This window comes from Myotis daubentonii, chromosome 5, assembly GCF_963259705.1.
Source record: "Myotis daubentonii chromosome 5, mMyoDau2.1, whole genome shotgun sequence".
NCBI classification, from domain to species: Eukaryota; Metazoa; Chordata; class Mammalia; order Chiroptera; family Vespertilionidae; genus Myotis; species Myotis daubentonii.
This window is the reverse complement of record NC_081844.1, coordinates 105,877,208-105,890,633: the sequence shown is the minus strand read 5'-3', so window position 1 is coordinate 105,890,633 and position 13,426 is coordinate 105,877,208. Positions and strand designations below refer to the sequence as shown.

Here is a 13,426-nt window from a genome sequence, read left to right as displayed (position 1 = left end):
TAAAAAAAAAAAAAAAAAAGTCTTTGCCTATCCGTGGCCATAAATGTACGCTCCTGCGTTTTATTCTAGAAGCTTTGTTGTGGTACTTCCCACACTTAGGTCTGGATTCACCTGAAACAGAATTTTGAGCACGGTATCCGAGGCAAGAGTCAGCGTCCATATTTTCCATAAGGTCGGGCAATTGATTTCGCACCATTTGTGGACAAGACAGTTCTTTCCTCGTTACACTGCTATGGTACCTTTGCCATAAATCAGGTGTCTATCTGCGTTTGGGTGGGTGGTGTGATGAAGTTTGTTATTCATGTCATTTAAATCTTTGTCTATACTTACTAATTTTTGTATCTGTTGGTATTGTCGGTTAGAGACATTCCGTTATGATTATGGTATTGGTTATTTCTCTTTTTCAGTTCTCACAGTGTTCGAGACTTCCCATTAAGCTCATTTGAATGTAGGGTTGTTATACATTCCTGTTGAATTGACCTCTCTATAATTATGAAATGTTATTCTTTATGTTCAATCTTCTGGTCTTGCTGTCTGTTTGATCTGTTAGTAGGCCTATGCCTGCTTTTAAAGATAATCTGTTTCTTTTTTAGTGTTTTTATGGATATGGTTTCCCATCCCTTTTCTTTTAAACTTTCTAGGTTCTTTTATTATGTCTCTTGTAAGCAACATGCATTTTAAAAGATCCAAATGAATCGTGTGTTTTAATTGGAATATTTAGTCCACTTCCAGTTCTGGGCTCTTATGCTATGAGTTGCAATGAATATTTCTACATAAGACTTTTTATGGGCATATGCTTTTGTCTTAAGTAAACATCTGGGAGTGAAATTGTTGGGTCATACAGCTGGTGAATAATTTTATTGTTTTTAATTAATGTTATTGACGTATACTATACATACAATAAAAAATAGGTTGGAAGTGTACAGTCGGATGAATTTCAACAACTGTGCGTGAGGCAGCAGAAGCCCTTTTGTGACAATCGTCAGTGCCCAGCCCCAACTGCGCCAGGTGCCCCACCTGCATGAGGCGTCTCCGTGTCCCTCACAGCGCCCAGTGGCCGGTTCTCCTCTCATGCCCGACGTACCCTGCAGTGCGTTACCGGCGCTGAGACTCTCCCGCGCCCCATTTCTCTGACTCCCCCTACCCTGGGAGCCCACGTGGGCAGTGACCGTGTTGGCTCCAATCTCCAAAGTGTTTCCACCGTCCGGCGTGGCCCCAGCTCCCGGCGCGGTCAGGAGGGCTGTGCAGTGAATGAAGGTGTGTGGGGGAGACCCCTCTCTGCTGTACGCGAGTGGACAGGTGGGTTGGGTGTCTGGGTGCAGCCTGCAGTCAGAGGCAGGCTGGGGAGCGCAGCCCAGGCCCGAGTCCCGCGCTGCAGGAACACTCTCTGAATGGTCCAGTCCCCAGGCCCTGTGGTTTTCATGGCCAGGGCGGCAGGAGAGAAGGAACGGCGGGTGACATTTATACAACGTGGTACAGTTTACACAGCTCTCGCGTGGGCATTACCTCACTTGATCCGGAAGGAGCCCGGGGTGGGGTGTCAGCACGTGGCCCCCGACTCTGCCGGCCTGAGGTGTCCTGGCCCCATCACTCCACTCGGTGACCCAGAACACTGATGCCCCCCGTCCCAGTGTCCGTGCGCGTGCAGTGAAGGCGCCGATAGCACCGACGCAGAGATCTGTTGTGATGGTTCAGTAAGGGAGGTGATGCCCGTAAAACACTCAGAATCGCGCCTGGAGCATAGTAAACACTAAATAAAAGTTGGTTGTTATTACTTAATCCTTTCACTGGGCCCTGGAGACATGTAGGCGTACCCCATTTTACGAGCTGCAGACGGGGGTTCAGGAGCATGGAGGGACCTGTTTGAGGCCACAGTGGGGGCGTGGGGGTGGGGAGGCAGGGCGGGACCAGGCCTGTCCTTGTAGTTCCCCTTCACGCCACGTCCACGGACGTGCACTTTGCCTGGACTCTCAGGCGGGGAAGTGAACTCTGCTGTAGCTGGCCATCTCCAGGGTGTTCAAAGGATCACTTTTCTCCTCTGGATGAGCTCAGAGCCAGATGAGATGGGACAGCACAGAGGGCGCTTCGTGCCCGCTGGAGGAGGAGGGCATTTGAGGGGATTGCTATTATTATTATTATTATTATTTTATGTTCTTGTTGACAGTATGGCAGATGTCATGTCTCCCATTTCCTCCCTTTTTGCCCCCCTCCACCCAACCCCGCCCCACCCCAGGCCTTCCCCGCGCTGTTGTCTGTGCCCATGAGTTATGCATATATGTTCTTCGGTTAATTTCTTCCCGTGCCACTCCCTCCTCTCCCCTTTGAGATCTGTCAGTCTGCTCCAGGCATTCACACCTCTGGACCTGTTTTGTCCGTCAGTTTATTTTGTTCTTTAGATTCCACGTATGAGTGAGATCATGTGAGATTTGTCTTTCTCTCACTGGCTTATTTCGCTTAGCACAATAGCCTCCAGGTCCCTCCACACTCTCTCAGAGGGTAAGAGATCCTTCTTTTTTACAGCTGCATGGTATTCCATAGTGTAAACGTACCACAGCTTTTTAATCCACTCGTCTACTGAAGGGCACCTGGGCTGTGTCCAGATCTCAGCTATTGTCAATAGTGCTGCTATGCACAGAGGGTGCACACCTTCCTTCTGATTGGTGTTTCGGGTCTCTTAGGATATATTCCCAGAGGTGGGGTCGCTGGGTGAAACGGCGGTTCCATTTTTAATCTGTGGATTGTTACTATTGATACTTTAGCAAAGGACCTGTATTCCTAGCTCCTGTTTCCCCTGTTCTGGAAACAGCACCCCGACTTCCCCGGGAGCCACCCCTCCCTCCTCAGTGCGTGCTTGGGGTTCTCCCTGGCGAGAAGGTTGGGGCGTGAGCATCCCCCTTGAGCCGTGTCCCCTCAGCTGCGAGGACGAGCTCAGAAGTGGACGTGGGGTCTCACCTGAGAGCCGCCAGCTCCACGGTGGGATGTGGGGCGGGAGGACCGTGGGCTCCTCTGGGAGCTGAGAGGAGAGGACCTCGTCTGGAGCTCCCGCAGCCGCCTGGCACCTCAGTGGGGACAGCCTGCCTGAGGGGGCAGCCCCGGGGCCGGCAGAGCTGAGAGAGGGAGGTGGGAGCCCAGGCCCAGCGGCCCTGGATGTACTAGTACCTGGGCCTGAGTCGGCCTGGGTCTGCCCGGACTTTCCTGTTTCCTCCCTTTTGTGGGCGTCTAGTGTTCTAAGCACCTGCTTACCACCATTAGTCTCCCTCCTAATATCCCAGCGGCCGCTCACAGGAGGGGGTACAGTCCATACGATGGGGGGTCGGGGGGACCGAGGCTCTAGGGAGGACGTGATTTGGCCAAAGCACACAGGTGACCCCGGTCCTTTCTGCTGAGGGCCCAGCCCCTCCGCTGAGAAGGCTGCGCGGTGTCTGCGTAAAGCTCTGGTCTCCTCGCTCCCTGCCCTCAGACAGGGACGCGTTCGTGGCCTCGCGGGCATGGCGCCTGGGAAGGGGGTGGCTTCCCAGAGTGGCGGCTCCTGGGCTCCAGCCCTCACCCCCCTCGATTATCCTCCTGACAGCCAGTCTGAAACAAATTGGATGTGGGGCATTTCAAAATTTTTGTCGAACAAATTTGTGGATTAAGGGAACAAATTAAGTCCACATTTTTATTGGACACCATCAAACATGTGACATACAGACTGGAAATGGACCTTCCTTCCTGGTCTTGGAATCATTTCACTGGAGCCCGAATCTCTGCTTCTCAAGGGTATTTTTTAAATATATTTTTATTGATTTCAGAGAGGGAGGGAGGGAGAGGGAGAGATAGAGACATCAATGATATGAGAGAATCATCGATCAGCTGCCTCCTGCACGCCCCCCTCCTGCATGCCTGCATCTGGGGCATGTGCCCTTGACTGGAATCAGTCCACAGGCTGATGCTCTATCCACTGAGCCAAACCGGCGAGGTCTCAAGGGTATTTTTAAAAACCAGATTCACCCAAAGGCCTTTGGGAAGGAAGCCTGCTCCCTCTCACCTGGGACCTGCGTTTAGGCTGGGCCGCAGCACCCATACCCGAGATGCGAGTCTAGCGGGAAGGCCCCTCTCTGCACCCACCCACCCACCCACCCACCATTCATCCCTCTTCAGTTCTCCCCACGGTTTCCCCTGGCCATAGCGTAGTTTAAGCTCCAGCCTTTTTCTATAACTGAACTAGCAGCTTTCCATGTTAGTGCCAACTTAAGCACCCTATCACTTCTCTGCACTCTTAGGTCGGCCAGTCAATCCACAGCTCGCTTGGCAATCAGTGAGGTGCCTCTGGCACGTGGCCCAATGGCTCGTAGAACAATGCGGACATTTCATTTTCCCGGCCTAGTTCCTGAGCTTCCCGGTAGAAAGACAGGCTCCGTGTGGACAGGGAGCTTCTACGGCTCTCTCCATCTGTACCGACACGTAGTTGCATGCAATGGATATTTACTGTCTTACAAACTTAATTGGAATGTGATTACTTAACAATAAATACAATGAGAATTTCTTGAGAGAGAGAGAAATTGGCTGGGCTTCGTGGAGGCGAGGCTGTAAAGACCGCTGGTCGTTGACGCCAGACAGCCTGGGTTTGCATCCTGGCTCTTCACTTATTGAGTATACTAGAGGCCTGGTGCACGAAATTTGTGCAGGGGTGGGGGTCCCTCAGCCTGGCCTGTACCCTCTCAAATCTGGGACCCCTTGGGGGATGTCCGACTAGTAATCCAGGACCACTGGCTCCTAACTGCTCGCCTGCCTGCCTGCCTGATCACCCCTAAGCACTCTACCTGCCTGCCTGATCGTCCCTAACTGCCTTTGCTTGCCGGCCTGGTCACCCCTAACTGCTCCCCTGCCAGCCTGGCTGCCCCCTAACTGCTCAACTGCTGGCCTGGCCAACCCCTATCTGCTCTCCCCTGAAGGCCTGATCACCCCTAAACACTTCTGCCTCAGCCCCTGCTCCCGTGGATTTGTCCGGAAGGAAGTCGGACATCTGGAAGATATCTGGTCGACCCGGTCTAATTAGCATATGACCCTTTTATTAGTATAGATGAGCTTAACACTGATGCAAATCCCTCCAAACCTCAGTTTCCCCCTCTGTAAACTGGAAACGACAATAGCACTTGACCAAGCCCTGGAAACAGGAACCCGGGGAGCTTTCTCTAAACAATGCAGCTGTTTCCATGGCCACACTTTCAGGATTTCTTCCCACTAATCCTTATATTCTTAAGAAGTGCACATGGCTAATACACAGGCAGTCTTTCCTGAATCCAGTCTTTGTCTAGATGATCACATTCTCATCTTTAGCTCATGGGTTATCTGAACAACTGTGTCCCCTTCCCTACCACCCCCCCCCCCCCCCGCCCCCGCATTCTATAAGTTGAAGGAACAGAAAGGAAGATGACCCCAAGCAATACAACAAAATAAAATGCAGAGTGCATCAGTGTTCACCAAGGGGCCTGCGGGAGCATTCGCAAGGCTGCCAAATAGATCTATTAATTAAAAGGAAGAGAAAACCATCAATTAAAATTAATGAAAAGTTATTGTTTGCGATGCTGACCTCATGCTCCAGGTGCCTGAAACATTAGATAATGAGTAGGCGTGACATTTCTCCAGCTGGCCCCTTGCCCCTCGACAAGACCAGGCCTGTCTCCTCCATCTGGCCCTCCTGGGTCCTGGGTTGCTTGGGTCCGGACCTGAATCATGGTTCAGGTTCCTCTTCTCTGAAAGTCCTGAGGCCTGGGAAGCAGTTCTGGGGACCCTTCTCTTCAGCCCCGCCCATCAGCACCCGCTCACCGCGCTGTCAGACGGCGTCCTGATTCTCCCGCTCGGCCCTGCTCCGCCCTCCATGTGCCCCGAAGGCTGCAGCGGCTGGGCACGTGGTCGCCTCGGTTCCCTCTTACACGTGTCCTCCGAAATGGCCTTGTCTTGACTTGTCCACTTGTTTTTTGTTTTCCCATCAGCCTGTAAACTTCTTGTTCACCAGTGGCTGCACATGCATGGCCCCATCAGTATCTCTCTTATTTTTAGTTTAAATTTTTAAATCTTTATTGTTTTAAAAATTTAAAGTAAAAAAAGTATTACATATGTCCCCTTTCTTTCCCCATTAGCCCCTTCCAGCCCGCCCCACCCCCTGCCCCCTGCCCCAGGCCTTCACCATCCTACTGTCTGTGCCCGTGGGCCGTGCATATGTGCATACAAGTCTTTGGGTTGATCTCTGCCCACCCATCCACCCTCCCCTGCCTTCCCTGTGAGGCTCTGCAGTCTGTTCTATGCAACTATGTCTCTGGATCTATTTTGTTTATCTGTTTATTTTGTCCATTAGATTCCACATATGAGTGAGGTCATGTGGTACTTGTCTTTCTCTGACTGGCTCATGTCACTTAGCATAATCCTCTCCAGGTCCCTCCATGCGGGCTCAAAAGGTAAGAGACCCTTCTCTTTTCCTGCTGCATAGTATCCCACGGTGTGAATGCGCCACGGCTTTTTCCCCCACTCGTCTGCTGCCCATCAGTATCTCCTGCTGGACAGGAGGGAGCCGACGTTGCCTTCTTGAGGAGAACTCGTTCCTCTCTAGAAAGAAATCCACTCTGTGGATACGAAAGGGGGTCCCCCTGGGCGACATTTTGCTAACGTCCGTCACTCAAGCGACAACAGGCCTCACCGTTATGAGAGGTCGTCCTCCTCCTCTTACGTGTGGCGCTGTGTCTTTCACACCAGCCTGCTGGGCTGACTGCGCCCCTGTGGGGGCTCCAGTGGTCCAGGAGTTGTGTTCAGCCTTTGAATGTGTATCTCACACAATTCTGCGTCCCGGAAGCAGGAGGAGATGGGCAGACACACAAAGGGGAGCAGAGGCCGGGCAGCGGCCAGTCCAGGAGAAGGCGGGACGTAGGGGGCAGCTGCCCGATTCGTGCTGCGAGGGCGCCTGGAGTCCCTCGTGGGTGCCTGGGACTCTCCTGTTCCCGCCTCCATCATCCCAGGCCATGGGACGCTCTGATTTCCATGAGATGCTGGCTCCCTTCTTAGGCCACAATGACCCTCACGGCCTGAGCCACCCGGAGTGGCTGGCTGTGCTGATGGGCTCGCAGAGCAGTGAAACAAGAGTAACTGGTGTCCGGGGCCGGGGCCACACCAGCATGGGCTGTCCCTGCGTGGGGGCCGCGGCTGGTGGCCGACAGCCCTCGGGGCATTTCCTCCTGGGCTCAAGGCTCTGCTCGTACCCACTGGAGCCGTTGCCCTCCTCAAGGATCCAGGCGTTAGCTTCTTTTTTAATGTAGCCCCAATTTTTTATTTTATTAAAAATCTTTATTGTTGCCCTGGCCGGCTTGGCTCAGTGGATAGAGCATCGGCCTGCGGATTGAAGGGTCCCAGGTTCGATTCCGGCCAAGGGCACATGCCTGGGTGGTGGGCTTGATCCCCAGTGGGGGACGTGCAGGAGGCAGCCAATCAATGATTCTCTCTCATCATTGATGTTTCTATCTCTCTCTCCTTCTCCCTTCTTCTCTGAAATCAATAAAGAAATATATTTTAAAAAAATAAAAGTCTTTATTGTTGAAAGTATTACATATGTCCCCTTTTTTCTCCCATTGAGCCTGTATAGCCCGCCCTCCCCCTCCCCAATTCCCAGGCCTCCACCACCCTATTGTCTGGGTCCATGGGTTATGTATATATGCCTGCAAGTTTTTTGGTTGATCTCTCACCTCCCACCCCTCCACCCCCTACCCCTGCCTTCCATCTGAGATTTGACAGTTGTGGCCCCTGGTTTTTATATACATTTTATAAAAACATCTATATACCTGTCTGGGGTGGCTCAGTTGGTTGGGCATTGTCCCTTGCACTGAAAGGTGGCTGGTGCAATTCCTGATCAGGGCACATGCCCAGGTGGTGGGCTAGATCCCCAGTAGGGGGCATGCAAGGGGCGGCCCATCGATGTTCCACTCTCACATCTATGTTTCCCTCCCTCTCTCTCCCTTGCTCTTCCTCTCTCTAATTAGTTGAAAAACCATTTAAAAGAAATCTATAGCTGTATTTTACATGTAATATAAAATATATACACATATGTAATGTAATATCTAAATATAATATACACACATGTATACTACTGGGGACCTACACTGTGCCAGACGCGCTATATCTATACATGTTTGATCCCCACTGTTACCCTGTGAGGCAGCTTGTTTCCCGGGCTCTCACTAATGAGGCAATTTGTCTGAGGTGTTAAGGAATTTGGCACAAAGTCCCAGGTAAGTGGGAGAGACGGCTCCTGGCCCGGGGCTGGCTCTGGAGCCGTGCTGATCTCCCAGGGCCAGAGTCCTGTAGGAGGGAGGACAGCTCAGCAGAGCCCCGGGTCCTCCTGGTGGTGTTAGCGGTCAGGAAGCAGCAGCACCAACAGCATCTTAGAGTGCCAACTATTCTATTTTTTTTTTTTGCCTGCCTTGAACTTCAGGGATCACAGCTTAGCCCTATTCAGGGGAGCCCCTGGCAAGCCTTTCCCCTGCCTCCTTGGCCTCCCGCCCGGGTCCCAGCCCTGGCCCCTCACAATCGGTTTCTGAAGGAGGAGCAGGATTCCTCGGGGTGCCCCTCGCCCAGAAGGACGTCCAGCCACTCTTCCAGGTCCCGCACCAGCTGCTCCAGCTCTCGCACCTCTTTCTCCAGCTTTTCCAGGAAAACTTGCAAGTTCTCCTTCAACCAAGTCCTGACGACCTTTAACGGCTCTTTTGAGGGATCCTTGATCTGGTGTCCAAACCCCTGAAAGGCAGACACCAAAGTTACATCTGGAGCTTTTCCACGTAGACTCCTTTGCCACTGGTTTCAAAAAGTCCCCTGAGCCTTTGCAGTTATGAAAGGCTTCTGCTTGGAATACCCTTCCCCATGGTCTCCAGCTCCTACTTATCCTTCAAGACCCAGCTCGCTAATGCCACCTCCAGGAAGCCTTCCCAGATTTCCTCAGCCAGGCTTGTCCTCCCTTCAGGACCTTCCTGAGTATGTTACCTGGGAAGCCACAGGATTCTGGTAGTTACATTCTCTGATCCTTTCTGACATCTCCCAACTTCTTCCTGAAATGGGCACAGACACACCTCTTCACAAGAGCCAACGAATGGCAGTTGACATAAACGTGGTTGGTCCCCCCAGTGGGATGAAGGGCGGTGGGAGAAGGCAAGCGCCGAGACCGCCTTGGCATGCGGCCAGCTCCAGAACACCCCTCACGACTCTGTGTGGCCTCGGCTTCTCCTTTCTCAGATTGCAGGAGGCTCACCTGATATCCCCGAGCTCACGTACAGCACCAAGATCAGCAGCGCCAACAGCGTCTGCGGGCAAGAGGGGGAGGGGGCAGGTAAATTGCTGGGGGGCAGATGGGCACCTGCTTCTCTCGGAGAACTGGGCATGGGGCAGCGATAAGATTGTCTTTTGAGCTTAACGTTTCCCTAGTTACCTAAGTCACATGCTCACTACAGAACCCCCACGCATTGCAGAAACAGCGTGGCAGCTAACGGGCACTTCACTGCTGCTTTCCCGCTCTCCTCGCTGCTGAGAATGAAGGCCCGCTTCTGTCTCATTCCTTGCCTCACTTTTACACCTTTTGTTTGAAAGGATCTTTAAACGAAATCCACTTTATCGTGGCGTAGTTTACGTGCAATACAATGCATACATTTTAATATATATATTTATCCATTTCAGAGAGGAAGGGAGAGGGAGAGAGAGAGAGAGAAACATCCATGACGAGAGAATCATTGATGGGCTGCCTCCTGCACGCCCCACTCTGGGGACGGAGCCCGCAACCTGGGCATGTGCCCTGACCAGAAATTGAACCGTGACCTCCAGTTCATGAGCCGATGCCCAGCCACTGAGCCACACTGGCCAGGCTAAAAGACACACCTTTTAAATGTACAGTTTTGATGAGTTTTGACAAATGTCTATACCTGTGGACTCCCACCCCAATCAAGATAAAGAGCATTTCCATCATTCTAGAATGTTCCTTTATGCCTTTTTGCAGTCAGCTTCCTCCTTCCCCCTGGCACAGGGATTCAGACACACCTGCTTTCACTGGCAGTGAGACTGACGGTGTCAGGGGCAAGCAGACATGGACGGGGGAGTGAGGCGGACAGTGTGGACTGACATCGAATCTTCCTCAAACTCACCAGATGTGGACGGAGCCAGATTTGATCCGACTTGAAACCGTACCAGTATATTTCTTACGGACTCGAGTTCGTGAGGCAAGACTTAGCCCCGCTACCACAACAAAGAAGACAAAAGATTGGCCTAATTTGGCTCTCCCCTGGGTAGTTTTCTTTGGATAGACCAGCAGCTCTATTCTTGTTATTAACTTCAAAACGAAAAATAAATCACAACGGGCTGAGCCCGCAGACCCACCGATGAGTGACAGGAGCCAGACACAAAGGTGCGCACTGATTTCATCCCCATGAAATCCTCGCATACGCACACCTCATCGGCGATGAAAGACATCAGAATCCCGGCTGTGGGTGGGGCTCTGGCTACGTGGAGGCCTGAGGAGCCATCCGGGTTCCAGAATGTTCTGTAGCTTGATCTGGGTGGTGGCTGCCCGCGTGGGTACACCCAGTGTGAGCGCCATTGCTCTGTACACTTACGATGAGGTGTTTTTCCTCTTCTCCACAGTATCCCCTGGGAATCTTTTTTCTTTTTCTTAAAATTTTTTAATTGGTTAAGTTATTACATATGTGTCCTTATCCTCACATTACCCCCCATCCTCCCCCACTCATGCCCTCACCCCCCTGTTGTCTGTGTCCATTGGTTAGGCCTATATGCTTGCATACAAGTCCTTTGGTTGATCTCTCCCCCTCACCCCCACCCTCCCCTACCTTCCCTCTGAGGTTTGACGGTCTGATCGATGCTTCTCTGTCTCAGGATCTGTTTTTGTTTATCAGTTTATGTTGTTCATTATATTCCACAAATGAGTGAGATCATGTGGTATTTATCTTTCTCTGACTGGCTTATTTCACTTAGCATAATGCTCTCCAGTTCCATCCATGTTGTTGCAAATGGTAAGAACTCCTTTTTTACTGCAGCATAGTATTCCATTGTGTAGATGTACCACAGTTTTTTAATCCACTCATCTGCTGATGGGCATTTAGGCTGTTTCCAAATCTTAGCTATTGTAAACTGTGTTGCTATGAACATAGGGGTGCATATATCCTCTCTGATGGGTGTTTCTAGTTTCTTGGGATAGACCTAGAAGTGGGATCACTGGGTCAAATGGGATGCCCTGCAAATCTTTTAATGTAAAACACTTAGAACCACCTCATTCTTTAAACTGTCTGGTGAGCGGTCTGAATGCTCTTCCATCTCTTTAACCTCCGACCTTACAGGTTGACTGTTTCCCATCCGCATTCTCGCTGCTCGGTTTTTATTTTATGTCCCGTGGACGCAAAGGTGAGGAGGTGAGCTGGGCTGGGCCTAGAAGTACATTTTAGTTTCTCTTTGTGATGTCCTGGGCCGGAGCCAACTCGTTTCTTCTCTCTGAGCCTCAGTTTCTTTATCTGCAGAATGGGTTTGAAATGTACCTCTTTCAAAAAGGAGGGGTGGGGCTCTGATGTGGGAAAGGCCACAGTAAACAGAAGTAAGTGAGTTGCCTTGCTGCGGGACTTCTCAGAGCCTCCGTTATGTGAATGAGCCGCGTAAATCCCTAACCACAGGACTCTTCTAGTGATTCTCCTACAAGGAGCATTCCAGGCTTTGGTATCCGTGGGACGCTTCTTAGGAGGAGCCGCAGTGTGAGGGACCCCTCAAATCCCATCTTGCCGCGAGGCCCCGCATTCAGGAGGTACTGGCGCGCGTCTATTAAGTGAGCAGATCTTTTGAAGACATGTATAGATAGGTCACCCATCGCGCTATTTAAAACCTCTCAGTGGTTTCTTATTGATCTCAGAATAAAATCCCACCCCTCCCATGGTGTGGGAGGCCCAGCCACCCTCCCCAGCCCTCCTCACCTCTTCACCTGGGAGGCCGTGGAGTACAGTGTGACCTTTGCTAAGGGTCTGGAGTCACATAGACTTGCTTCAAACCCCAGCGTATCCTGGCTGTATGGCCTTTTTGCCTTTCTGAGCCTCAGTTTACCCATCTGTGAGTGAGATCCACAACAGCTACCTCTCAGGAATGTTTTAAAACCACGAAAGAGAGAGGAGGTGGAAGCACCAGGCTGTGGACAGTGAGTGTTTCCATTTTGACAAAAATCCCAGGTGAGGTTTGAATTTCAGTCCTAAGACCTAATGCTCCTAATCCAGGTATATTATCCTATTTATTTCAGTTCGTTCATTCATTCATTCATTCATTCAGCACCAAACCCCATTCTAGGCACTAGGGATATAGCAGGACACGAAACAAAACCCCCTTGCCCAGACAGTTTGGCTCAGTGGATAGAGTGTCGGTCCATGGACTGAAGGGTCTCAGGTTCAGTTCTGGTCAAGGGCACGTACCTTAGTTGGAGGCAACCAATTGATGTGTCTCTCTCATTGATGTTTCTCCCCCCCTCCCTTCCACTCTCTCTAAAAATCAATTTTAAACTGAAATTTTAAACTGAAAAAATATCCTCCAGTGAGGATTAACAGCAACAGCCACAGCAAAGACCCCAGCCCTCCCCGAGCGTACCCTCTGCCGGCAGCGCTGGGATTAGGCAAGAGCTGGTAACGCTTCAGGAAGGAGCGCCTGAGTCCCCGTGCTGTCTTCCACTGGCTCAGGCTCCAGGCAGAGTGGAGCTGACAGCCTGCGCCTGACGCCGAGGGCCTGACAGTGTGTCTGAGCCCAGATTGGGGGGGGGGGGGAGCAGGTGCACCGGCCTGGCCTCACCTGCTTCTTGTCCTCACAGCGACTGCCCCTTCTGTGGTCGAGCAGCTCAGCTGCCGCTTGCCCCCTGCTATCCACCTGTTGGGCCACCATGGCCTCCGCTCAGGCTGCCTGGGTGGAGCAAGGTCCCCGCACCTGACAGCAGACGGGCACCCCCAGTGTGCTCTGCTCACCAGGCACCCGTCCCTCAAGCCATGAGGTCTGATGTCACAGAAGGGGGGGCAGCGAGGCCCCGCCCTTGTCACCATCCTGATGTTCAGCCCTGTCCCTCACTTTTTCTTCATATAAATGCAAAAAACAACAAACAAAAACGCCAGGAAGAAATACATCAGAAGATTATATTTCAGGGTGATGATTTTTCTGATCTTTCCCCTCTATACTTGCAAGCTTTTAATAAAATACGCGTTATTAAGTACAAAACAACAAAAAGCTTTTTTAAGCTGAAATTTTTATGGATATAATTTTAGATTCACGTCCGCAGAGAGAAAAAATAGAGGAGATCTCGTGTGCCCTTCACTCACTTCCCTCCAAGGGCAGCATCGCCGTGTACAGGGTCACAGCCAGGATGTTGCCGCCGACATAACCTATCCACCTG

At 51.5% G+C, this 13,426-nt stretch overlaps 1 protein-coding gene across 1 annotated transcript; it reads right to left on the bottom strand.

The window, feature by feature from the left end:
• Nucleotides 1–8,547: 8,547 nt before the first annotated feature.
• Nucleotides 8,548–12,924, bottom strand: SMIM23 (small integral membrane protein 23). The gene is made up of 4 exons (XM_059695367.1): nucleotides 12,835–12,924; nucleotides 9,269–9,320; nucleotides 9,004–9,068; nucleotides 8,548–8,760 (listed from the first exon to the last, which is right to left on the bottom strand). The coding sequence occupies exons 1-4, from the start codon at nucleotides 12,922–12,924 to the stop codon at nucleotides 8,548–8,550; spliced, it is 420 nt and encodes a 139-aa protein (XP_059551350.1).
• Nucleotides 12,925–13,426: the final 502 nt, after the last annotated feature.